General features: G+C 41.2%; 2 protein-coding genes across 11 annotated transcripts; both read right to left on the bottom strand.

The window, feature by feature from the left end:
* Positions 1-262: 262 nt before the first annotated feature.
* Positions 263-11,523, bottom strand: LOC124064927 (aryl hydrocarbon receptor nuclear translocator-like). Of its 8 annotated transcripts, none has more exons than XM_046399824.1 (21): positions 11,173-11,523; positions 10,419-10,512; positions 10,231-10,272; positions 10,068-10,118; positions 9,811-9,858; positions 8,943-9,156; positions 8,588-8,801; positions 8,338-8,440; positions 8,176-8,241; positions 7,973-8,058; positions 7,794-7,870; positions 7,192-7,326; positions 6,995-7,069; positions 5,885-6,036; positions 5,485-5,607; positions 4,877-4,967; positions 3,717-3,904; positions 2,891-3,092; positions 2,587-2,764; positions 2,367-2,503; positions 263-2,269 (listed from the first exon to the last, which is right to left on the bottom strand). In XM_046399824.1, the coding sequence occupies exons 1-21, from the start codon at positions 11,207-11,209 to the stop codon at positions 2,186-2,188; spliced, it is 2,397 nt and encodes a 798-aa protein (XP_046255780.1). In that variant the 5' UTR covers positions 11,210-11,523; the 3' UTR covers positions 263-2,185. The 8 variants fall into 8 exon arrangements, with proteins under 8 accessions (XP_046255780.1, XP_046255782.1, XP_046255781.1 ...); XM_046399826.1 differs by having other exon boundaries at positions 2,587-2,761; XM_046399825.1 differs by having other exon boundaries at positions 2,891-3,089; positions 11,173-11,522.
* A 1,202-nt stretch (positions 11,524-12,725) lies between these two features.
* cers2b (ceramide synthase 2b) lies at positions 12,726-26,140 on the bottom strand. 3 transcript variants are annotated; one of them, XM_046399948.1, is made up of 11 exons: positions 25,607-26,140; positions 20,189-20,362; positions 19,493-19,610; positions 19,278-19,396; positions 17,509-17,566; positions 17,179-17,229; positions 16,152-16,244; positions 15,552-15,680; positions 15,069-15,175; positions 14,820-14,973; positions 12,726-14,676 (listed from the first exon to the last, which is right to left on the bottom strand). In XM_046399948.1, the coding sequence occupies exons 2-11, from the start codon at positions 20,359-20,361 to the stop codon at positions 14,524-14,526; spliced, it is 1,155 nt and encodes a 384-aa protein (XP_046255904.1). In that variant the 5' UTR covers position 20,362; positions 25,607-26,140; the 3' UTR covers positions 12,726-14,523. The 3 variants fall into 3 exon arrangements, with proteins under 3 accessions (XP_046255904.1, XP_046255905.1, XP_046255906.1); XM_046399949.1 differs by having other exon boundaries at positions 25,963-26,140; XM_046399950.1 differs by lacking the exon at positions 25,607-26,140 and adding an exon at positions 25,321-25,579.
* Positions 26,141-27,531: the final 1,391 nt, after the last annotated feature.

Genomic DNA, 27,531 nt, shown 5'->3' with positions numbered 1-27,531 from the left:
ATCTCTGCATCTTCACAGATGCACTGAATGGGCAAGGAAAACAGATACATGCCAATCGAACCAAAGCTGTCTCTTGTTTCTTCAGAAGACTGAATTGTCTCAAGGAAGTCAAAGCAGACACGGATATAAAGACAGCCATGATTCTTGCATGACTGTTATCAGGCTATCGTGAACACTAGAAACATATATGACTTTGTGATTCAGGAGTAAATGATGCCAATTATGTCGTCTTGTGTGCAGTTCAAAACAACAGTTGAACTCCTTCATTTTCAACAATATATCAATTTAATACAAAAACCAAACATTTCTTTCTCTCATTTAACATTTCATAGACATATACAGTATATTTATATATTTGTGTTTCTATGAGTGATAAAAGTTCACATCATTGAAAAAACCTGGATACAGAGCAACCAAAAAGGTTATTAACAATGACAAAGACTACACAGTCACCACCATACCACTCTCTTGAAGATGAAAACCAGACAATTATTAGCATGGGCTTACATACAGATACATCATTTGTCATCATGAGTGTGCGAGTGTTACACACAGACAATGGAAAACTGTAATAAAAAGGGTCAAATTTAAACTAATTTCACATATTAAGAGTTAAAATGTGTTAGAAGCATGATCTTGCATCCCACAACATTCTTCTATAATACAAACTTAGCAAAAAAATGATTGTAAAACACAAGTGATTAGATCTGGTTGGCAAAGATTCATTCCAAGTCCAAATGTTTGTCACAAACAGGAGGACAAAAAAAAACACTTAAATAAAAACTTTTGGGTGATTCTCGCTTGCAGCTCATGTTGTGTTTAGCTCTATTTATTCCATTTCAATCCTAAAATACCCTGATAAAACCATTAATAAAATACCAATCAGAAAAGGAAATTGGGAGGTCAAGAGATCATCAAAAGTTTCAAAATAACAATAAAATACAGGGAAACCTTTCAATCAAATCAAACATTACTACCACATATCCCCATTTTAAAATAACATTAAATCAAGGACAACATTTATAACAATTATGAATGGCTTTAAGAGTACACAATTCCTGCTTGTTAATTATTGCTGTGCGATTTCTTTTTTTTTCAGTTTTTTTCTTTGTATTTCTTTTACAAAAGGAGTACAAAAAGCCCATACTTGGTACGGGGTAATGCAGGGTGACAGGAAAAAAAAACAAAAAACAAGCAAGTAAGAAACCCTACGACTGTGTTAAAGTTGATAATGATACTGCATTTTGTATGCATCCATTTTTACAGACATACACACATGCACGCTGTATATATGTAGGCAAAGAAAAACAGACTGTATACATTTCCAATGGGCACCAAGACAAACTGTATGCAGCCACTGTAACACTGTGTGCCTGCAGTTGAAGTAAATCATTTAATGAAGAAAAACCCCTCACATGTAGAGAGAAAAAAAAGAAATAATTAAATTTGTAAGAGAAGCCACCAATGTACACAGGAAACTGTACTCAATACTGTAGAAGCGCTCCATGAAAGCAGTGCCGACATGCAGAGACATGCTGTGGATTTAAAACTGTGAGTGAGGTTAGCACAGAGTGTTGGGTTTGCTTGCAACAAAGGGGGAATTTTAGAAAAAAAAATAAAAAATCAAAGCTGTATATCCCAGCAATTTCCTGAGAGTTTAAATCAATAACTGGAGTGATTAGTCTACATGCTAAAGGGCAAAACTGCAAAATACACTCTTCATCAATGCCTGAGTAAAACTAGGAACATATTAAAATAAAAGGCCTTTGTGTGTGTGTGTGTGTTTTTACCAGAGTGTAAGAGAGTGTTTTTGTGCACTCTATTCAAGTGTGGTCTTGTGATTGTGCGCTTTTATATATTTATATATATATTTATATCACATATCTACAACATCAGTTGTTGAGCTTTGGGCAGTGCTAGCTAGAGAACTCTCTTGCAATGGCTGGAATATTGTGAAAATAATCAGTCAGTAGCAAATCCTTGATTTTCCTCCCCAATACATCTCCAGTCAGATATATCCCTCCGTCTTTAACTGGCTTGCGACAGTGCAATTTAAGCCATGCAAAGCAAGGGAAGAGTGCTTCTCTCAGGAGCAGGAAGAGAAGACGAGCAGAAAAGCTAAATATGAGACAGACTGATGGCAAAAAAAAACAGTCAAGAACACAGCAGAAAAGTATTGACCAGGTCACTCATTAAAAGGAGGGTAGATGGGAATCTCAAAGTCATCGCTGTTGAAGTTCGCAGGCTGGTCCAGCATAGACAACACATCCTGAATCAGATTAAAGAGACAAAGAGATTTATTTTGATTGAGAGAGTGAGGGAGACGAAAGTGCTTGAGAGAGGGAGACAAGGCTTTTATCACTCACAGGAAACATATCTTGCTGGTTGCCCTGAGCGTTAGGATGCTGCTCTGCGTTACTCTGTGAATGCTGCTGGCCTTGCCACTGGGGCCACACTGCCTCCGCTGCTCGAGAGGGGAACTGTGCCCCAGACTGAGAGCCATCTGGGGTTAGGAACAAAGGGGTGAGAGGATGCACTAGTGCAAACATACAGACGCAGATCTGCATATGTACGCGCACAACCTACCATAACCGTTGGTGTTGAGGCTGGCACGCACATTAATTGGCGGGTAGTTTGTGCCACTGGTTGTGGCGGGAGAAGCACCTGTAGGCAACTGGTCAAAAGAGTTGGAAGAGCCACCTCCAAAACCACCCATTCGAGTAAATTGTGGAGACATGGTTTTTGCTGCCTGTGGAGCCACCTGCTGAATAGTACAGGAGTATGTCCATTTACTGACAAGCTGAAAAGTGGGGTCAATGTTAACTAGGCAATACGTGATCAATAACTGGCATGGACGCAAAATCAGGGAATTAATCTTGTACTGGCTTACCTGGTTATTAAATTGTGGTCTAGCTCCAGCTCCAGCCCATCCACCTCCTGCTGGTCCACCATGTAGCGGGGCTGCAGTGTTGGAGGGAGTAACTGAGTGCGGGACTCCATTCTGACGAGACATCTGAGCCAGCATCTGCCCTGCTGAGTGGCCTGGCTGTGCCATATGTGGAGTTACCTGTGAGGTCATATTGACTGATCTGCTGACAGATGTGGAGGGAGAGAAAGCTTGGTTACCTGGCTGTTATCAACTGGGAGAAGATGACTACTTGAAACATACAGTAACCAATTTCAGGAGTATAATATTTTTCAGACAGCGTCTACCCCCCCCCCTTAAAAGCACATGTGGAGAGTCACTGTTCTCCTATACTCTACATGTGGACTACAGTATGTGGCAGATTTACCTTTGAGAGAAGCAAGCACAAACAAGCACTTTTCCCATGGACTGCTGTTGCACACAAGCCAAAATCATGCAAAAAAAAAAAGTGCTTCTGCTTGCTCTGCTCTCACAGGCAAAAACTTCATGATTGGCAAACCAGTTGGTACAGGTTGCGTAAATGAACAATATCACCTAATTAAGTCAGATCTCTAGATAACATGACAAGAACTAAAGGCACGCTCCTTGATTCTGTGTGGTATTGTATGTATAAAAAATATGATTATGGAATTGTCTATGTATTGTCTAACTGTCCGTGGTAATCAAAGTTAACTATCTGAAATAGCTCCAAGGAAATTGTTAGATGAAGGATTGCCTCCAGGATTAAGATCTGGTTTACATGTAAACACACACACACAGATATGTACACAGACTGTAAGACACTTCCTACCTGTACACATCACTGGAGCGACCAGCAGGGAAGTTGTTGGCTGGAGAGTAGATCTGTGTGGAGGGACTGGGGGCAGGGGGTGTGACCCTGGTCTGATCTGGCCCTTGAAAAAGTGAGGGGTAGAGCTCTGGTTTCTCAAGGCTCTTGTTGTGGTCCGGTCCTGCTGCTGTCACTGGTTGCCCCTGCATCTGAGGACCACCAAAAATATTGGGGTTAGATTTTCATATGGCAAAGTTTTTAGCATTTGAGGGGTGAAGAATCGGCCTCAAGACTTGTGATGATTCATCACCTCAACCTGAAGGCTAAACTGCTTGAAAAATTTCTGAATTCTCCAACACAACATTCTCCAATTCTCCAACATTGTTGTGTTTACCAAAGCTGTCAAACTGCTGTCAAACATGGCACCATAACAAAACCTGTACAGTTTAATATACACATTACGTGTCTCATTAATCTGATGAACTTTAATTTGGCTTTGCAATCATGGTAGGAGACAAAACTCCCAAACTCTGTGTAAACTGGAAACATGCAGACAAAAAAAAGTATGATGTTAAGCATAACACTGGCATATGGTCAAACGCATTGTAAACCAATTTGATTACTTTAAAAAGATTTTCTTCCTGTGGGGAGGTACAAAGTTTTCTTAACTGGTGATTGACATTTATGTGAACCCGGTTTTCTTGTTAGAATACAAATTCATTTTTACAACACCTTTGGACTAATCCATATTTATGATCTAAATTTTTTCCTGATTTGTTATCACTACTATTGAATTTGTTGTGTTTTGTATAACTGTTTCACAACTGCTTCCAGTAAAAACTTAAAAGACAAGCTGACTGTGTACATGTGGCAGTTTAAGTCATGAACCTGCTAGCACACCCAGTTGAATTTTGTTAGGAAAACTTCCAAAACTCTTTACATAACAAAGTACTACAGAGAGAGTGTTCCATTTATTTCTAGCATGGACGAATGGCAGTCAACTCTCCCGACATCCGGTTCTGTTTTCCTGCAGGGGCCTATAATCAACATCCTGCCACTGTTTCCATAAAAAGGCCACATCGGTCACTACAGCAAGGGAAAGGGGACTCAAGAGAAGCAGAGCATAATCTGTGCTTTAATCAAGCTGACATTCATGCATCCCCACATGTGCATGGCCTAACCTGTGAGAGGGTGATTGGTCCAGCCTCATACAGGCCATCTCTGGCTCCGCCTCCCTCGAGCTCGGCCTGTTGCTGCTGTTGTTGTAACTGCCTGAAAAAGGAAACAGTGAGAGAGAATGAGAGGGAGAGTCAGTGTGTGTTGGTTTAAAATAGCCTCATTTCCATTTCCATGCCCTCCACTGTTGAGTGAGAAATTCCAAACACCTGCTGACAAAATAGCACCCAACCCGCCACCTGTCACCATGGCAACATAGAGAAATGAGGACAGAAGAGGAAGAGGGTAACACACTTCAGGAAAGAAAGGTCTATTATACATATACATAGTGCTAACATGCTAACATCACTTGTGTTAAAAGTAGGTCTCTTTCTACCAAATTCACTGCCGACTATAAAAAGACAGCTATAAGACATGCTTCTTAATAGAAAACAGAACTACTTTTCTAATAGGGAACAGAAAGAAACACACTGGACAGAAGAATCACCCAGGGGAAAATGAAAATTAAAAAACAGAGGGACTGCAGTTCTCTAGAAACAGCAGTAGTCTCCCATGAAGAAGCAGCCCGTTCTCCCATGCACAGGGAGGATAGTCAGGCCAGGCCTGGTCTCACCTGGTGGCCACCTGCCCAGGGCTGAGCACTACAGGAGGGCAGTTTGGGCTGTTCTGGCCCAGGGAGGGGGGCAGCGAACCCCCTGGGGAAGAGATGGGAGTGAGGGGGTCCTGTGTTGAGTTTCTACTGCCCCACAATCAGAGACAGGTGCAGGGGAGAGGTGGGAGGCAGGGAGAAAATGATCAGTGTGTGGTCTTTTCAAAAGGGGTTGTGGTAAGGGTGCAAAAGGAACTGGGGGCTGAGGGTGATAGGTAAAAGGATTCAAACAGAGGGATCTTTCATAACAGTCACATTTCAAAACATCGGTGATTTCATTATGTGCAGTATTTCATTGTGAAATCATGTTACATAATGACAGATACTGGTAAAAATCATTCTAAGGTGATCGTGTGTGACTCACTTGACATTGACATTAGTACAGATGATATACTCAATCTCCTCTGAAAATGGGTTCTGGAAGGTGAAGGAGCTGGTTCTCATCCAGAGCCACTCTCTTGATTTAGAGCGAAATCGAAACATCACTGACAGGACCTGGCCCTTCAGTTTCACCACCTGTGGACACAAGTCCAGCAAGCCAAACAGACATAATCTGGTGCTTTCATAATAAATGAACACAAGGTTTACATGTACATAAGAAACAGAGTTACATGGCGATATCGGGTTACATAGATAATTGGACAATGGAGTGTGGCTTTCCTTGCGGTGTGTCTCAGTTTTACAAATACTGAGATCTTCAGCGGTGTAAAGTAGTGGTTTTGGACTACATGGGGGGAGTTTTATTTTGACTTTTTAAATAAAGTCATCTTTCTTATCATTCTGCCACATCACTGTCACAACTGCACTTTCTTTATATCAACCTTTTGCACATAGAAAGGGAAGACGAGAAACCTGGTTAAGCATAAGTGTGACTAAGAAACCAAGAAGAAATCTCATGATTTTCCTTGAAAAATCTCACGGAAAAGTCCTGAGACTACCTAGATAAAAAAACACTGTGACGTCTCAGAAATCTGATTATTGCAGGAAGCCAAAAAAAGAATTCAGCTACTTAGCAGGGAACTCCACTGAAACATCAAAGTCTGTATACAGTTCTTGAGTACTATTGCATATGTGAAAACAGCTGCATAAATCTGGTAAATTACCTCAGATGTTGTAACTTAAGTTTGCATGTGTTAGAGTTAAAGAATAAAAGTGAGCTCTGCTCAGTAGCCAGTGTGGCCTGCTTGACATCTCTCCTTGATGCTAGGGGCTCAAGGCTACGTTATCTGCTACTTGTGTACCACACCTGAGTCTGTACAATTGAGATTCATTGTGGGTAATGTAGGTACAGGGTTTTGACAAAGAAGAAGAATGTCTGGAATTAAACACACTTCTGCTGGGTCGATTTTGAGCTTAGAGTCCAACAGTGTTATAGGAGTGTAATACCTAATCGGCTGAGTACTGTAAACACAATGATGCTGAAAGACATAAACCGAGGTAAAACAAAAAGCTTCACACGTTCAGACAGTCTTACCTGCTGAAAGCTGTCTCTCAGTAAGCCCTGGTCTTCAGGGTGGGCAAGTTCGAGAATATTCTTCCCCAGTAATTCCTGCAACATAGCAGATAATACAACCACCTTCAGTCTCAAAGATGGGACGTTAGGGATGCTGCACACAGTATACAGTCTGAGTCCCTAACATTTACATTTGTTTCACCGGCTGTCAGTCTCACCTGCGGCTGATAGCCAACAGCAGCCAAGCAGCGGTGGTCTACAAAGGTGAACATGCCCTGGCAGTTATGGCGTGAGATGAACTCCACTGGAACACTGATGCTGTTGATATCTGAGTCAGCAGGGCAACAAGTCACCTGAAAAAGAAATAAAAAAAAGGGACAAAATCCAGATTTGTCCAGATTTGCATATGGTAGCATGCATTAAATTAGCATGATGCACGCTACCACCATTACGACTGATGGCTCAAAACAAGTCAGACACAAGATTTGAGGTAGATAACCAGAATTTAAAAAAAAAGTGTTGCCCCAAGAGTAACAACTATTATCAATGTTTAACAATCAACAGTTTAAAGGCAGCAAGATTATTTCAAAATACGCTGCAGCCAGTTCAAATATTAGCCACAATTCACTTCAGGTAAGACTGCAGATTGTGACCATAACATACAACTTTGTGCTACTAATGCATTTTCAAAAAAAATTCTCTTCCTTCCTGATATAAGCAGTTTCATTTTGATGTATACAAACTTGCAAGTGTAAACATTAAGATCCAATGGTCACATTTTCACAATTACACAGTGCATATCTCTACACACCCATCATACCTGTAATCTCCCAATGGCAACTAGACAGTAGCGACTCCCCTGAGTGTTGTCTGCCTCATCATCTGTTAATGATACCCCTAAAACACAAACAAGTAAAAATTGTGTTAAGACAGGCCACAAAGAATAACTCATAACAGATGGATATATGGACCAACACTTTAAAAAAATGCTGGTTTTACCTGCAGGGGGCCAGGACTTGATGTATCCTGTACAGTGGACCACTACATACTGGGGCTCCCCTTCCTTGGCTGCACCCAAGCCATTCCTGAGAGGAATGAAGAAATAGTAAAATATACAGTTTGCATCTTATTGCTACAGAGATGTTTATCTTCTGCACCGTAATCTCAACACAAAACATAAAATTCAAAAACTGTGTGGTCACCTGTTTCTGTTCCTAAGGAAGTTCAGTCTGTTCATGGACAATGGTTCCACAGGACAAGAGCCACACCTACAAGTACACACAGGTCAACACACAGACATTTTATGCAGCTGGGCACACATACCGATATAAATAATGAACTGGATAAACAACATAACGTCACACCTCATTCTGCAGATGAAGGATCGACGAGCTCCCATAGTCATTCTGGCTGACGACTGCTGGCTTTCCTTCTTAACTGTCCCTGTCTTCAAGTCCAACATCCTCCCTTTAAAGGGAAATAAGAGACAAATTCGACCCAATCATGAAGTGATCATGCCAACATTTTTATATTAACAAAGGACACACTTTTGAGGTCCATAATGATAATTAAAAAAAAAACCCTGCATATTTAGTGTGTGTATATGCTGTGTACCTGTGCTATTATTCTCTGCCGTAGAGAGCTGCTCCCTGAGCTTTTCTGTATCATCTGGGTGTAGCTGATCATATAGGGAGGAGCCGAGCCATTCAGACTGCGACTGGTTGAGGACGGGTGTCACAGAGTCAGAGACATAAACAACGCGGCCAGTCTCACATGACACCACGAACAAGAAGCCATCGGCTGCTTCCAGTATGAGATGCTTCAGTTCCTATAAATGGATGGCATCAAAGACATGAGTTTACTTTGTAACTGAAATTATTTTAGCAAAGTTGATTTATGGCAAAAATTTACATTTCACATCTGACCACTCCTCAATTTCTATATTTCTCTCTCTCTCAGTCGTTCATACCTGGTCAGTGAGAAAAGAAGGCTTGTATGACCCATCTGCGTTGGTGTTGCCACTTCCTCTTAGAGACTTCATATGTGACACAGCCATCCGTAGGATGGTGAGTTTGTCTGGTTTCCGTGCTAGTGCACTGCAGGTCGGCACCATGTCTGACAATTCTGTGATGTAGGCAGTCATCTTGTTTCGCCTCCGCCTCTCAATCTCACTGTGATTCTCCCTGGAGTGAGGAAACGAGGCCAGGGAGGGGACAGAGGTGGAGAGGACAAGAGGGATCGAAATGGGGAAACAGACGGGCAGGTGGACAACATGGAGTAGAGTTTAGAGTTAATGTTGCAATGTGAGTATGCCAACTGGAAAGAAGAAGTGGGACTGAGAGAAGGTGAGGGAAATAATGGACACATAAAACAATAACGTGAAGTCAATGAACTAAAAAAATGAGAGTGATAAAGCAAGGATCTGGTTTTTCAAGACCAGTCGTTGTGACAAAAGAGAGCAAGTGCAGAAAGAGAAAGACCCTTCAGATGTCCTGAGAGAGGGGGGAAGAGAAAAGAGACACAAAGGGAGGTTGCTCAAGAAGAAGGGATTATCAAAGTGAAAGAAGTCCTTGAGTCACACACAGCATAACAGTTAGTGACACATAACACAGTGGTGAATTGAAAGAGACGACCAGGTGTCTTGGGCAGAAAAGCAAAACATTCTGACAAGCACTAAAACAGGCGCGTAATGCAGCAAAATATACCAGTAATTCCGTACTGTCAAAATGACAATTTGCTGGGGTACCAGCCAGACAGGACAGTATTTGATCAGTGCATTCAGTATTGATACGGATACAAGCAGGAGAGGGAGCCTGCCACAATGGTACGGGCCATACCTGGCTAGTTTTTCCTTATCTGCAAAACTCTGATCTTCTTCCAAAAACCTGGAAATGAAACCAACCCACTAAAACACAGGCCCAATAGTCTCTACCAAAATAAAAAGAAGTGTAAGAGTGAAAAAAATAAAAATAAAAAATAAATGAAAAACTGAGAAAAAAGAGGAACAACAGCTTGGGGGTAACTGTTGTTTCAATAATACTGCTCTCCTACACTTCATCCACACACATCTGTTTCTCCCAATTCATCCTCCTACCTGGCAAAGCGCTCTTTGTCATTGTTGGGACCTGCTGTTTCATCGTCACACCTGAGGAAAAACAGTGAAAACGTTGTTTGTTATCTCAATAGTCCAGACAATTTTGAGATTTGATACGCCACCACATTCTGCTTTATGACAGAATAAACTGAGGCAAATGTACCTGAACAACTTGTTGCCTTCAATGTCGTCATCAAAGTCTGAGCTATTATAAAGAGAGTCACATGAGTAAATTCACACAAATATTCTCACAAGAATTTTGACCATAGCGGTGAAAACGAAAGAGTCAGCTAATAAGGAGAACATAATATTAACGAATCAGCACAAAATGCACCACTGCCACACACTCACGCAGCTCGTCTTTTGCTGGTCCCTTTTGGTACAACAGCTCCACCACTTGCTTGGGTTCCACTTGCTCCCATACCCAGATTTGGGTCTGGTAACTCTATTAATAACACAGAGGCACAGAGAAAGACGAAATGTAGCAGAGATGACAGATGATTTCCTATTGTGACTCTAGCGCTGAGAAGAAACTAAACCGCTCAAGGCCAAATTAATATTAACACACAGGAGTAACACTGGTTCCCTTTCACAGCCTGTGTTTACCATTAGGTTAGCGCGACATCTACTAACTATATCCTTAATTTCTGATTATAGAGACCTAAGATAATCACGGCACCAAACTAACGTTGAAGCAATACACACACACACACACACCAATCTTGTGACCACTAACGTTAGAAACAGATGGATATGAACGGAGCTAGCTAATCGCAGCTTAGTGCTTGGCCAACTTAAATTTGGATTCTCACTTTATCTCGTTTGGCCATATCAATATATCATAATAGCGTTATCTCAGCGGTTAGCTAGTCGCTACTCTAGTCACTGTGGACTGGCTAGCAAGCCAGCAAGCTACAACTTATGCAATAACCAGCTAGCCTTGCTGTGGCATTAGCTTTGCTACTAAGCTAACTTAGCTGACGCTGTCACGCTATCTTTAGGAAAGTGTCCGCTTCGGCTATGCACGACTAAACGCCCACAGCCGACTAACAGTTGCATAGTATTACAGGAATAAATTGTTGCTGTGACTTTTATTGCACTTTACCTGGGTTTGAAGAGGACATGTCCGAATGGAATAACATAAACAAACAACTTCGGCTGCGGAAAAAAAAAAAATCCTCAAAACCCCCGCCCCTCCCCCTTGCTAGCAGGCTAGAGGCTAAGTGCCTCAGCGATCCCCTCACGTATGTCGCTCTATTTTGTCTTGGAAACGCGCAAAGCCATGACAAGTACTGTACCAGAACTCGACGACTCCAGTAATTAAAAAACAAGAGAAAATAAAAATGTAACTCCCCCAGTGGTCCTTCCTCTGTTTTCTCCCGGTTTAAACCCCCCTTTCTATTTAAGATGGCGTTTCAGGTTAGCAGGACGCAAACTGTCTACAGTGTTTTCTTTCCTGCTCTTTCTATTGGACAATACTCAAGCCAGATGCAAATGACGTGAAATGTTGGGAAATCCATGTTTTGCTCCTCCTCGTTGGCAGTTGAGGGACTCGCAGAGCTGCAAAGCTAAATGAATACTATGCGGGGCTTTTCTAAATAAATAATATTATAGACTCATCCGAAAATAATTCCTCCCAGTCATCACTTGATACACTAGAAGTGTGTGGACGTGTCTGTGCGTAAGCAATTCTTGCTAAAGATAGTTGATTGTTAAGTCTCTTCACAGGTTGTGATGAGACTTAACAGTGAGTGGGGTTTGAAAACCTGAGAATGACACAAACAATCAATTACCTTTGTGCTTAATGCGCATCGGTGTGCTAACAAACAGCAACAGACAAATCTTTAGTTCAGTTTAACTCAAAGTCTTCCTTTCAAAATGTGTGCTTAAATAACCAGCTACAATCAGCATCAGCAAAACGTACTGCAAGTTTCAGAATTAGTAGATTTCAACTGCCCCTTGCAGTTTGTTACAGAACTTAGTAAGCAGCCTGTCAGTATTGCCGTTAATGAATGCGGAAACACTTTTAACTATTTTGCATAATACTGGATTTTTGTAATTTTTAACTGTGCATATTTTATTAGCTGACGTGTATAATTCAAACTATCAAATGCAGTGGAGTAAAAAAATACTGTATTTCCTACTGAAATGTCCTGAAGTGAAAGTATAACGTCTCTTGAAATGGGAGTAGACAGCAAAATGTACTGGGCTACTTTCCAACACCTAAAATACATAAGCCTTTTCAGTAAACTGATAAAATTTTCAAGTAGAGTGCTCACTGTCATATCATTGTTTGATTACTGTATAATTATGAGTTACTGTGTAAACAGCTGGTAGCTGTAGCTGGCTGAGATGGAGATAATTGCAACCAATTTGTATAACTGTATTGTAGTTTATAAACTTCAGCATTTCCCTCTGAAATGTAGTGCAGTTGTGCACAGTTTTAGTACAGTACATGAGTAAATATAGTTGCTTTTGACATCTCTACTCTAATCTAAATTTAGAGACCTAACTGTTTGAATGGTAATACGAGGTATTATTCTCAAAGCGAAAAATGTCAGATGGAAGAAAATGAGTGGAAGTCTGGAGTCTGAGTGGAAGGATTTACTCTGTGTTATGCTGGCAGATGTGATTCATAAATAAACAACTTAAATTTCATTGTGATTCATGATCTTCGCTTTTATTATTAATAACAATACTTAGTTATTAAACAAAAATACAAAAAAAAAACAAAAAACAAAAAAGAAATAACACTGTAATTAGGACACAGCTGTTTCTTCTGTATCACCAGGGAAGAGAGGTTGCTGGTTGGTCTGGGTTAGTAAGAACGCAGTGGTGGAATGAAGGTGAGTTTCAAAGGAAGGTCATTTATAGAGAGGAGAAGTGAGTGATGGATGAGTCAATGGAGGGAGGATATAATGTGGAGACAGGAAAGAAAACAAGAAGACTTGAAGACAGGAGAGAGAGCTTCCCATATGTTACAGATAAGGCACTTGACAAACAAAAAAAACTTCAAAGCATGACGACAAAACTGCAACACTCATTTCAGAAATTCACCTCTCAAAACTCAAAACACTGAACTACTAAAAATTCATTACAATATCTTTTACCTCTTAACATCAAACAGCGATGCATGTAAACCTGTTTCATACAAAGAATCATACCTAAAATCATTCATTTGGATCAACATTTAAAGTCTAAGCCAGGTTAACACACATATCCAAGGCTCCTAGGCAGTGAATTTAAGAAATCTGCTTCATATTTGTAAAATCTGGAAGTTGTTTATCTGTGAGATTCCATTCGACTTAATAAAACTCCTGTATTACGACATAGCAACCCACCTTTGCAATAATTTCACTGAGAGTCATTGGTTTTCAGTGCGTGGCATCATAAGTGTGATTCAAACGCACCAGAGAGTGTCCGTGGATATTCTCATTTATCCAGGTCAAAGCCATCTCAAAGAGATTGAACCGAACCCAAGTCTAGTTGCATTCGATTCGATCTCTTTGAGACACACCAGAGAGGAAAAACATTCAGCTCCATCAACACTAGCAGGAAGCTGTGATGTATATTGTAGTGTTTGTGCCAAGCACTGGTTTCTGGGTGGATCTTCAGATCCTCTGCAGCCCAGACATCTCTTCTGGAAGCAGGAACTGGACACGATGAGCTATGCTGGATTAAGAATTGAACAGGTATTAAAAGAAGAAAGCAACTTTTGGCACAGGCCGCATTGGAGAGCAGAGGAACTCAGTCCTACTGCAAGTAATTACATTGTATAAGAGACACTGTATGTTTGTGCAAACATGTTGCAATAGCTGAACATTTACGTAATTGCATAGACACAAAATTAAGGAAATAAATGCCCTGTTGTCTCTCTTTCATAAAACTCACTTTCAGTCTCTTTTGTTCTTTTAGTGGAAAACAAAAAAGGTACAACAAAATAAAACAACACAAGATTAAAGCAGAAAGCTTTAAAATGGCGTTTTAACAGCCATCAGCTGGCTCTAAGGCACACAGAACAAGGAAAGCTAAAGTAGAAGCAGCATCAACCCCCACCCCCTCCTGTGTCCACACTTTGCTCCTCTCCATTTTCTCGCCTGTCTCTTTGAAATTTTGGGACTGACATTGCACACTGACAGTGATACAATTTTCTTTGATGACAAAGCGAAAAAGCCATGCCACTTAATGTAGTGTATATCATCTGTTGGATCTCTGTGCCCTCTAAAAGTACGAATGAACGTGTGTGTGTTTTTGTGTTGTGCAAAAGCAACAGTGTCAAATTTCTTTATGATATCTGCTGCTTTTGGTTTTTATGAAACGACCTCCTCCCCTCCCTGACCCACACGCCTTCTTCTTTCTCTTTCTTTTCATCCCTCCCTCCTCCTCCTCCCCTGCTGAGGGATATGAGTCCTTCGCACATTCTTTCGTCCCAACACTTGTGTTGTTGTGTTTGTGTTCACTCTGTCTTGCTGTGGTTGTTGTTGTGGACTGTGTGACCGTTCTGCACTGGTCCATTTTTCTTCATGTCTTTTTTATCCTCCTCCTCTTCCTCATCTTCTTCTGATTCATCTGTTTCATCTTTGTCACTCCTCTCATCATCCACTTTTTCCTAAAAAGCAAAAAAAAAACCAAAACAAAACATTAATCAATAAGAATTTTGGCTCAAATTGTTCTGGCCTGCATCAGAACTCAGGCTGTCCAGTTGCATGTATGGTAATGTGTGTGTGTGTGTGTGTGTTTTTGTTTGCTTACATTGTTGGTAAGGAAGCGGACTGCTATGCGTATAATGAGGACGGCCCAGAAGATATGTAGACACTGCAGAGTCATCAAAAGTCCATTGAAAAAGTAGTATCCAAAGAAGGGTTCATAGATGGTCACCGGGTAAACCCATGTGCAGTAAATAATCCTGCAATAGAGATAGTAAAAATTAAGGACATGGTAACTTTTATAACACTCAGTCATAACAAAACCAAAACAACTATTTTAAATATGTTCGTGTACCTGAATGGGAAGATGACCAAGCGGGTGACAATGAAGACCGCAGCAAACACAATGAAGATGTAGTTACAGGTATTTCGCCACCCAGCATAGTTAAACATCTTTGCTGACTGTCAGAGGGGGAGAAAAGCAAGAACATTGACTTAATAAACAAGTTTCATACAAACAGATAATGAATGATGACAATGGTTTGCCTCATTCCACTGTAGATAAGCAAAGTGTAGTTTCCTCCACAAGGTGGCAGTGTATCATCAGAATTCATCTTAGCTGAAGTTTCATAGCATTCACTGAATCACGAGTGAACAAAACTTAAAACTCACTCAGGATGCAGCATTTAAACACTCTAAATGGCGTTTTTCTTTTTGGCAGGGATAAATGAAATCAGCGCAAAATATGATTTGGTTTTTGATTATTCACTGGTCTCATTCATGCTAATCAAAATGCTACGAAAGTGAAGTACTGCGATGACCACGTGAGGACATTTACCTCAAGGAGGTAATCAGAGGAGTCGTGCACCAGCATGATGAGAGTTCCAGCACGGATGTAGTTAACACACCAGGAGAAGCTGATGAGGAGGATGGTTGCTACATGGTGAACAATCTGCTCCTTGAAGTCCTAAAGAGAAGGAAGGATAGTGACATGGTAGAAAGTTTTGGGAACATTTCTATTCGTGTGTTGCATCTTATGATTGGGTCTGTGTGTGTGGTTGCAAATCCTGCTTAAGAGGCAACTAGGTTATAGTATTGTGTTGGAGGAACACACTGTGCCCCACTGGAAAGATTTTCCACATTGTGCTCAGCTGAGCAAAGTCCACTCACACACACACACACACACATTCAAACACACGTGTAACCACAGTCTAATGTCCACCCACAGTCCATAGCAGATGTCAAACTGATCACATAACGAGAGTAGACGTTGTTTTCCTATTGGGTATAGTTGATCATGATGTACTGACGATGTGAAAAAAAGTGAAAAAGTGAAAAAACAAAACTACTGTCTGGATAAATTTTGTGCGCGTTTTCCTCTGTTCCCATGCAAGTCTTTTGTTTCTGTCAGTTAAACCGAGGAGGAGAATTCACTCACCTTGCGTTTGACATCTGAAGCCACACTGAAGAGCAGAGAGCTGTAGAAACCCAACTCGATCATGTAGTACCAATACTGAGATGGCAGGAGAGTCTAAAGGAGATCAGCAGAACACCAGTTTTAAAATCCATACACCAATGTGCACGAACATACACTGTGACTGTGAAGGGCTGCAACTAACCAATACTTTGATTATTTACAAAGGTCCATAACATGTTTTTAGAGCCAGAGGTGACACGTTCAATCAGCTTGTTTTGTGTAGTTAAGCATCCAAAAAATACTTGGTGATAATTATAGAAGATACAGGACCAACAAATACCAATGTCTAATAGGCTGGAACCGGTGATTGTTTTTCTGTTTAAAATATTGATGAATAATAAATTAAATTAATGAGCTAATAATTTCAGCTCAACTGAACTCTGCATTAGGAGGGTGTTTTGTGATTTGTCCAGCAGGGTTTCTGCAGTGTTCGCCAAATCCAATTTAAGACCTTTAAAGACCTTTTTAATTAATATAATGATCATACCAGTCAAAGAATGACAGAAAGCCAATAGGGAAAACAAGGTCTAGAATTATTTATTACGCACATGATTTTTTTTATTGACATTTCTACCATATTTTTTTCAGTACTTCCTAGCTGCATGCAACAAAAATTCCTAGTGATATAATTAATCAATAAACATAACCTGGACCCAGACAAGTGGCAGAAAATTGATGAATAGATTAACCAACTAAAAAACAATTAACTTTTTTTTTGCTCAACCTACAATTGACCCTTACAAGTCAGTGAACTGACTGTTGACTGAATGTTGGCTACAGCTCCGATGGTGCCTTCTGCAGCACAAACACTGCTGCACTCGTAGTTTATAGATGCATAATGACTCCTAATAGCTATCGGACAAGAGTCAAGCGGAAATATTAAAGTTTGTAACTTTGTGAGGGAACTGAATTCAGTGCTTTTTAAATTGTTTCAAAACCTGCAGATACCCTGCCGCATTCAGTGTACACAGCCATCTCAGAGACGTACCAGGACGGGAAAGCCTTCCCACATCTCCTTCAGGTCATACAGCCAAGGTTTCTGGAAGGAGAGATGCAACGTGAATGGCAGGCAGCAGAGCTCGAAAGGTGTATTTATATCAGCTGACTCAGCATTGCAATGAGTCGATGTTCCCCCCTCTGACTGTGCAAGAGGTGAGGTTATCACGGCGATGAAGGCCGACTACCACAGAAACCGTCAAAGTGCAATGGCAGGGCAGGTGATGAATAAGGATGTGAACATGAGGAGATGAGAGAAGAAGGAGGGGGAGCAAGAGGAAGAAGAGAAGGAGGGGGTTGAGGTTAACATGGAAGTACTCACATCGATGAGGGCGGCCAGGCCAGCAATGAAAGCAAGAAGGTAAAAGGTAAATCTCCAACTGCAAGAGAACACACACACATACAAACACACTTGCTACTAAATCAGTGGAGAAAAGACAGTAGACACATTTTCTAGCAGAAAACACATAGATGCATCTCTCTCTCTCTCTCTCACACACACACACACACACACACACACACACACACACACACACACACACACACTCTCACCCACAGTCGCTGCTAACAGACAAGAGTTGCAAGTTGGAAAAAAATGCCAGGCTGAATGAGCAGCCTGGAAAAATCTGATTAACTACACTGAGAATGTCAAATCAGGACACACGCACACACACACAGCCACACACATGCTGAGAGACAATGAGAGCTGTCAGACAGTATTTTCCCTGTTAATATCCTGTAACATTCAGTGACACAGTGAGGGGCCATTCCCACTACAGCCAGGTGTGGAGAGGGGATTTCACACAGACAGCACAGCAGCAGCCGCAGACAGAGAAACAGAAGAGCAGAAAGGCGAACACAGAGAAAGAAGAGACAGTGGGAGTGTGTGAGATACACCAGTGGGGGGGTGGGGGGTGTGGGGGATAAGTGAGAGAGACAGAACGCCTGTTGTGTGCACACAAACAATAGATTGATTCAGGACAGAAATGTTGTAACTCACACAGCGAAACACACACCATAACCAGGGAATGACAAACATGCAGTCACATGCAAATCTGCACACATCCTCGCAAGCATCATATGCAGAATATCAAGCCATTATCGACTAGCTTAAAGTTAATTTTTCACACACATAGAGCAGACACAGAGACATATTCCTGCAGGTTCAAGGGTCACTTCACCACAAAAACTCAAAACAAAACCTCCAACCTGAGGTATTTCTTTGAAATTTCTGCGTTTACATTACATAAAGTTTCTTATAATTCAACAGCACCAGTGTGACCATGAATCTGGATAACACAAATGAATGGGGACACTATACACGGTGACAAAAACAATCTCAGCAATCTCAGAAGTTGTCAATGTTGCATGTATTTCAGAGCACTTTAAGTACTTGGGATAAGCCACGTTAAAAGATAAGTTCAGTTTTTTCCAAGCCTGCCTTAAAGCAACAGTGACTGAAACAGGTTCTGCTTGCTCTAATTATTCCTCATACTGAATGATTTTTATATTTTCTCATCGCAAAGCAGTTCAAATGAAAGGTGTTCACCTGTGTCCTCCTGCAATTTGGGTGAACTGAGCCTTTAAGTCACACAGAAAGCTATCACCGATGATTAGCCTGTGTATCAGTCCTAGCTAACAGCTAACAATATGATGTTAGCTGCTGCTGTTTATGAAACTGAATATTTTTTAAGCGCTGTCTGTTGCCACAATGTGAATTCTGCCAGCTGACACTGGCATGTTTCAGCAGCCTTGTATTATCAGGTGGTCATGCTGTTGGTTTAGCTTCTGCTACAGTTCATGCTCATGCATAAAAATAACCAAGAGTGGTGACAGTATCCTGAATTGCCAAGGCCCTATGCTAATGAGCGTGTGGATGGTTAGGTTTGTGTGAGTGAGGAGAGCCAAAGGCATAGTAGCAGCCCAGAGGCATTGTAATGAGCGCATGTTAAAAATAGAGGGCTACTTTTACCCTCAGAAATGTGATCATATAGCTGGAGGAACTCTAGAGTGGGCAGCTGCTGTTTTAACCCACCTCACAGCTAAACAGAATCCATATATGTTTAAAAGTGTGTTTGTATGCACGCTTACCTGGCCTCTCGAAACTTTTTGAGCAAACTCGGCCTGTCCTGGTTCCTTCGTCTCCTGAACCATCGCTGCACTTGTCTTTCTGAATATCCAGACTGCTTGCAAAGATTTGCTATCGAAGTCTGAGAAAAGCACAAAGAGGTCAGATCCAAGTATTCAGTTTTCCTGAAATACACACATAACACGGTGGTCCGTCTTGGACGTGTGCGAATATCTACCTGTGTGGGGTTTTTGGTAATGTTACAATAGTAGGACTCCAGTGCTGGGTTGTGAGGGGCCTTGAGCCGGGCCGTCTCTTTCACCCCGAGCAGAGAAGCCAGGGGAGTAGCCACCGTCCTGCAACAACAAAAAGGTTGTTGACTTGAAAAGGAGTTGAAACGTAGAGATGACAGTGAGAAACTGAAGAAGCACAGATGCAGTACAGGGTGCTATCAAGGAAGCCCTTTTGATTTTACTGTGAATTTTCTATTTTATATATGTAATATGGACAAAACTATTATTTGCACTGTTTGTTTGTGTTATCATATTTCTGCAGTTTCCAAATTCTGATTTGCAAAAGACTAGCTACTGGAAGCAGGGACAATGTATTTGTGTGCGAGAGAACATGAGTCACTTGAAAGAACAGAGCTTTACATCTTATAAAGTAGGACACAGCACAGGGAATATCAAGTAACTGCTGAGAAAAAGCAGGAGACAAAAAGTGCATTCAGGAGTAAAATAATATCATTAGAGGTCAGAGGATGAGATAATCGATGGGCAGACCAGAGGAGAGGGAGGATGGAGAAAAGGCTGCAGTCAAGGCAAAGTCAAGGGAGTTAGGCTGGAGGAAAGTGTGTAAACACAGGGTAGCAAATGTTTGAATTAGCAACCAAAGACAAAGACAAGGGGCAAGACAGTATGAAAAGTAAACCAACCTTTCAAAGACCTGACGGATAATGAGAAATACAAGGGCAATGGGCAGCGCCACCCACAAGTCACGGGCTTTGGCGTACACTCGTCCATCGCGATCCTCCAGGTCGGCCCAACCCAGACCCTCCGGAAACCAGAGTCGCTCCTGCCAGAACCATTCACTCAGCCCCGACATCATCCTGCAACACAGGACACACAAGGAGTCAGCACCAGCTCCATGGGTTTATTAGACTGTAAAACAAAGATCTAAAGACACAACATACATATGTTCCTGAGGCAGAATCCACACCCTGATAAAAACAGAAACGGTGACACGGTCCCACCGAAAGTCTGAATGCACTGCAAAGTCTATAGGGTCTTGATCTAAAGGCAGCAGCTATACAGTCCTGGCTATGTATATATGGAAAGACATGTGTTATTAGGAATGTTTGGTACCATGTAATTAAGAGAATTAGATGATGGTAAGAATGTTTCCCTCTCATTGGAAGCCTAGCTGTAGGTGTCCCCTAATGCACAAAACAGAGCACAAGCAACGTTCAGGGAGCTCAGGAGGCCCACACGAGGGCAGAAAACTCAGACCAACAACTGAGCTTCGTGCTTTCAACACCAGAGCTGCCCTGAGCACTTGACAGCAGCTGCTCAGCTGCAATTTTTTTATTTTTTTTTTGCTTTTTCAGAAGGAACAGGCATGAATATTTCTGCTGCTAAGTTCAGGGAGTGGCAGAGAAAAGGAGTAAATGTGCTGATGGGTCAGGGAGAACTAGAATCAAGGATGTGAGTCATAATTCATTCATATGAGCAGAACAGCTGGGATGCATCCACCCCCACCCCCACACACACACAAACTCTGTCTCTGGAGTCCCCTTGCAAATCTATAGTAACTCCCCTCCCAACTCACTGCAGCTGTAAACGGCAAAGCCCTGTAACCGCTTCACTTCCACTCCCAACCCCACCCTGCTGCTCCATACCCATAACCAAGAAGGAGTCCCTCTCTGACCCACAGAGCCAAAGTTATGTGTAACGCCCTCCCCCCATTATCTTTAAAACATGTAGCTGAAATCTGACGAGGATATAAAGAACTGTGAGTCATGCAATGACTTCACAAAAAAAACAGCACCTTTTTCTAATTAATCACCTAAGCATTTCAGTTTTACACAAGTAGATGCGTACAGACTTTTTACGCATGAGTCCAGCAGCAATCTGATCGAAGAGTAAGTCTGGTCAGATTCAGAAATCTGACTAGATATTCCATGAAAGCTTTTGGTATGATTTTAAAGAGACATTTTGGTCTCTTAGTTCCTGACTGGGTCTCTGATAGCCCACTCGTAACTAAGTTAACCCTAAAGATAACACATATTGCTGCTGGTTGTAACCTCTGACACCGTCCACGAGTGTCAGTTGTTTTCCACTTCATGTCATGTTAGTCATGGCCCGTTTCCTGTTGCAACAGCACGGCTGGTCGAGTGCTGGGCTCCCCCCCTCCCAGCACAAGTGGTGGTGGATGGGAAGAGTGACATGTTTTTTCCCAGTCATGTTGCCAGTTCTTCCTCTTCAGTAGCACAACTTCTCACATCTTCTGGAGTGCCCTGTCAGGTCTTGTGATTTCTACTTAACAGCATATTTAAGCTACTAAATGAGCCTCTGGTCACAAATGAAGGTGGCTTAAAGGACAGAAAAATATATATTTTGCACTGCAGCTGAGTGAAAGCAATTTAGGATTTGAGAGGATAGTTTTAGGGGTACCAGCTGAGATCGTTCAGTGAATTCAGCATTTTAAAACTTTTCCCCACACAGCTTTCCTCACAACACATTCCATTGGCCCACCAGATCATATGACCAGACTCTGACCATTTCAAAGGTCCAATAAAAGTAAAGGACGCCCCTGGCAGGAGGGAGGGACATAGGAAGTTCTCTGACTGTCTCCCCTCTTCTCCTTGGTATGGATATACATTACAAGCATGTGATGATTCTAAAGAGAGATCCTGCTTCAGGCAGTATGCTGAACACATCAACAATACAGATATTACTGATATGCCTCTTTTCAGGTCTACCTGAAGTTTAATAACCTTTAGTGTAGCTTCTCCAAAAAAAAAAAAGATGAAATGAAAGGGAAAAAACCTCTGAGGTAAACCTAAACAGACCACACTGGAACCTGGTACAGAGCTCAGGAATATTTGGAGAATGTAAACATGCTGCCACCATACCGGGTGAGAGCTCCAGCTGTCCCATTCACTCTCCATGCATGAATTACATCTTATAGAGTGTTACAGTCACCCAGTGCTGCATTTCAATGATGGGAGACTGAGTCATCTAGAGGAACCCAAGTCATGAGACAGTAGGAATATACTCTGACTGTGAGTCACTAATAACATGCCATCCATGTGTATTTAACTACCCATTTACTCATATCCATCCATACTTAAGTTGTTAACTGCCAGGTGACTCATTCAAACCACAACGTTTAAAAATTGTCCAGACACAGAGAGATCAGACAGATGAGCGAGGAAACACTGTGGACTGCCTGACCTGACTACCTGAGGTCAAAGCTCAATCTTCAGTAACTCGGGTTTGAAGGTCTGGTAAGTCAGAAACACAACAGTACATCGACAGCATGATGATATCACAAAAGTCAAAGTGGGGCTGAGTCAGGACCCCAAAATCATTTCTTGGCCTTGAACATTACTGTTGCTCATATCAGGGTTTAGTACAAACTTTATTCAGAGATATAGTGTTAATGGATGTGCACATGAAAACAAACTGCAAATGAATGAATTATTACCACCCAAATTTCTCTAGGATTAGCGAGTTCAATACATTTTGAGTATTGACTGAAATACATCTGCAGCCGCGAGTAACTGACCAACTGCATTTTAGTGTGGCAAAGTTCTTCTTATATAGATGCTTTAAATTATGAGAAATTAAATAGTAAATTAGGCTTACTTTATATTCTTCATTGTGAGCTTATGTTGGTGCTACAGTTCTGGTATCATATTAGCACCAGTATCACAAGATCTGAAATGATACACAGCTCTATTGGTTTACTACACACTAAGCTGATAGTGGCCCTACAGTAATCATTGCTCAGGCACTCCGTCCCTGAGAACAGCTGTAATAAAACAGGTCAGAGACCTGCAATGGCATATATACTGCACATTTCACTGATAAATCTGAACTGAATATTGTAGCAGGTCTCCTCTGCCATTAAAATTATAGAATGTGTTGTCTCTCTTACTGAGCTGATAAGCTTAAAAACATTTCATTAGTGTGTTATTTAGTGGTGCATTAAGATTTGAGCTGGAATGATTAGTCATTAATTATTTAACTGGCAAAAATACATTCAGCAACTTTTTTGATGTTCAAGTAATTCAATCAAGAAAGTACCACAAACACTCACTGCTTCCGACTAATCAACAGTCACAATAATCATTAGCTGCAGCTCTAATTTAAATGGTTAATTAATTGTAATTTCAACTCTGATAAGGATTTAATGTAGGGTTTAAGAAAATACCATGTACTGGTACAAAGTTGTTGCAGCAATGCCAAAAACATATCACATCAAGTGCGTCAACATGCAGCCACAGTTCGCACAGTCACAGTAAAAACCGTAAACTCCTGAATAGACAAACTGTGGGATGCCTTGGCAGTTCAGGAGGCCGACATGCTTTTCTGCACATGGGTAATTAGCTGTAACTCAGGTCATGCCTTCTGAGGGTGAGTCATACACATCCTTCACATTTTAAACTTTGCTCTTATTCTTCTGTTGACTGAAAACAGATTAGTGTAATTTTATTTATTTAGTACAAGATGCAGCAGTTGGGCACAGACAGAGACAGTATGTAGTTTATGTATGTATGTATACTGCAAGTGGGAGAAAATGTAAAATCATCCCAAGGGCAGAGAGCCAGGCTGCAGTGATCTGTTTCATCACTGTTATCCAGTCTTCTTTGTTTGAGAAGAAAGTCAGCTTCAACACCTTTGACACCGATCTGTGACCTTGATGAATTACTAATGGCAAGATTCAATCAGTCACCAGACTGATTTGAATATGTCTGTTCAGGAGGTGTGAAGTTAATATTGTCAAGCTAATTCTCCTCTTGCTGGAAGTAGGCCAGTTCTGCCTTTTGAGTAAGTAGTCACCGTGCCCAGAGCATTAGCCCCTGGATGTATGTGAGGCTACTCTTTCTGTTGCGTGGAAGCTCTGATGTGTAATGATCATCAAACAATTACAACAGAGGTGCTGCTGTTTACAGATAGTCAAAGCAAAGCAAGCAAAGAGATGCTATCATTGACAGATGGCAGCTGAAGTTATTTTCTGTCCAGATAAAGTAGAGATTAACCAAGACCTACTAATGATTAAAGGTGTTTTTTTTTCTCTCTCTAGAGTTTTGTAGGACTAATGTGAGGTTTGGCCTGGAAGCACCTTTCATCAATACAACAATGGTTCCTCTTCTTTAATCATCCAGCTAGTCCCAAAATTTATCAGTCACAGAAAGCTGATATCTTGTAGTCTGGCAATTACACTGAGAAAAAAATGAAATATATTATCAAAATAGTTGGCACTTAATTTTCTCTCAGTATACTTGTAAATATACAACAATTGTTTCAGCACAATTTCTCAGTCTTTTAGGGATCATGATTTTTGACCCGAATGCAGAGCTTGAGAATACATGCACACATACTACATAACGCTGAGAGTGAAACATTACTCACAACAACTAACATTACAGTTTTTAAAGGGTTACAAGCAAAACAACACTATTCCTATAATATTCCCCAGGACTGGAGTAGCTGCTCACCAACGAGTTTACAACCAGCTTGTTCCAACTGATCAGATTCTTCGTATTTTCTGAAACCTTTAAATCCAGGTGTTTTCCTGCCACTGTGGAGGACATGCTAGCTTTGACTGAGCTACCCTGAAAGCTAAATGAAGAACACAATGGTGCAAGCAGGAGGGGTCCCAAACAAAAGCAAATCCCTTAAATTTAAAAACATTTAAATTGTTATTTAAACATGGTATCACTCGAAAATATTTCTGTTACTCTGGATGTATTTATCTGTGGCCCGTTGTTATGTATTTAACGATAATATGACATAATCTGCTACTACTTAGCAAACTTTACTTTAGAAACCCACCCACCGTTGAGCCACACGCAAGACAACCCACCAGTCCTCATATTAAATCACAACGGTTAACAATAACGAACGTATTTTTAGATGGTTACTTCTCTAAGCCGCCATTACTGTCCCATTCCTCGTTACAAAAGCCCAAAGGGCCCTGTTACATTTAATTACCGAATCCTACAAGGCTGCGTAATGACGTCGGAGCGAAGAGAGGATGCAGAGCGTGCGGCCACCGCTAACCCACTCACGCGCAAATAAACGAACAACATCTCCCGTCTGACATGAAAGTAAAACGTACTTACTTTGGTGTTTTTTCCCCCGCAGTGTGATACAACTCGTAAACAGACAGAAAAAAAACGTTTTTGTCCTTTTCCCCCCACAAAGTCGTCCTGGTCCAACCTAGCTTGCTAGCTAAAAAAAAAAATCTAACGGTCCTGTTGAGTGTGCCCAGCCCGCTGGTTGTGCTCAGAAGGGTGCAGTTAGTGTCCAAGTTTAGTATTCTGACGGATTATTCTTACATCTTTCCATGGAGTACAAAGTTTGTTTTTCTTCGTATTAAAACATGGATGTGGGGTCAAAACAACCAAAAAAAAGAAAAGTGGCTACAGATGGGAGAATATGTGAGATGCTGCAATGCGGCTGACAGTTGTTCTCGCACCAGATGTTATGGCTCTTTCCCTTCTCGTCGTGCTCCAGCTAATTTTTCCACACTTTCGTATTCCGGCGGTCGTCGGGGGTCTGTCTGGGAGTCTGGCCGGGCAGAGGAGGAGGTCGGGCCGGCACGAGTGCGGACTGAGAGGAGCAGACTGAGGGAGGAGGATAACGGAGGGGGAGGGACGCAGATGACGTACAAACACATGAGAGATCTTTTGGCTGACATCCGCATTTTATTTCCGCTCGGAGAAAAGTTTCAGCCCACCTTCTTTGCACAGATGAACCGGGTTAATGGGTAGCAGAACCCTGTAGTCCGGTCCGTCTTGTTTTCATTCACACAGTCAATCATTTTCTGCTTTCATTAATGATAAAAAAAGGCTGTTTGTCATATCTTACACTTGCACGAGTCCAAACTTTTGGACCCAGCTTTCCTGTGGCTGACCCTTGACCTCATTATTTGTAGCATAATCTACTGTTGTAATTAATTTATAGCCGAGTGCAAAATGAAGTCTGATTGTTCCATATCATATAGCTTAATATCTTTAGAACAGCATGGTTATTTAAAGGGCTAATTATCATTTCTTTCTTGTCTTTTATAGAATCACAACTTTGTTTTTTATTACATTTCTGCATCTGTGATGTGTAACACTGATAGAAAATTAAATAACGTCCCGCCTGCAAAACAGTTTTGTTAACCTTTGACCTTTTAAAGACAAAAAAGCATTTGCAAATGTTTTTCTTTGCATGGCTTCTGTGATATTTGCATGGCAGTTGTGCTTCTATCAGCCACAGCGCTTTATTCAAAGGGCACAGAGAAAGCTTATCCTCACATTCTTGTGACCCGTGAACTATAAAACAAGCCTGCTGGTGGTACAGGCTGACATTGCCGTACAGAATGACTGTCTGGCTAACCTCGAGCCTGTGAGAGACCTCACTTCAGATAGTAACAGTTTGCACACACGCGGTGATTTCACTGAACAAGGCCAGTCAGCTTGCCACTGTTCCTCATAGGCTACAAGTGGAAGCCACAGCCTCTCTGGATCTTGTTTGATTTTGCTTCTATCTTAAAAATAAGATATACATTAGATAATCTTCTTTCATAGAAGCTGACATTCCAAACTAAAGTAGACCCAACGTGGGTGCTCACAAGTAATTTTAAATGGGAAGGGAGCTGACAGAAAACATCTTTCAAACATTTTTTGAAACAAGTGGGCCCACACTCACTGAAGAGGCTTCACGATTTCTGTTGTGTGCTGACCGCAGTCCATATTGTCATTCACTCCTACTTATTCTTATTGAAATATGGGATGCACCGTTTGGATTTGTTCTCGCCTGATACAATAACCAGTAATTACATTCTTTGCATGGATGATACCGATGAGATAATCAATAATTTCACATTTCTGTATTTCTAAAGAAATTAATGACCTGCAGTTCATACACACCTGAGAGTTAAAGTAAAGGCTATATGGAGTGAGCAAATGCAGATGATTAATACTTCATAGCTTGAATAAGACTTGTTGTGTTAAAACTTACAGATTTTGCAATTTGGTTTTGCATTATTAGCCATATT

Source organism: Scatophagus argus, chromosome 9 (genome assembly GCF_020382885.2).
Source record: "Scatophagus argus isolate fScaArg1 chromosome 9, fScaArg1.pri, whole genome shotgun sequence".
NCBI classification, from domain to species: domain Eukaryota; kingdom Metazoa; phylum Chordata; class Actinopteri; family Scatophagidae; genus Scatophagus; species Scatophagus argus.
Note: the sequence above shows the minus strand (reverse complement) of the source record. Positions and strands in the feature narration are given on the sequence as shown.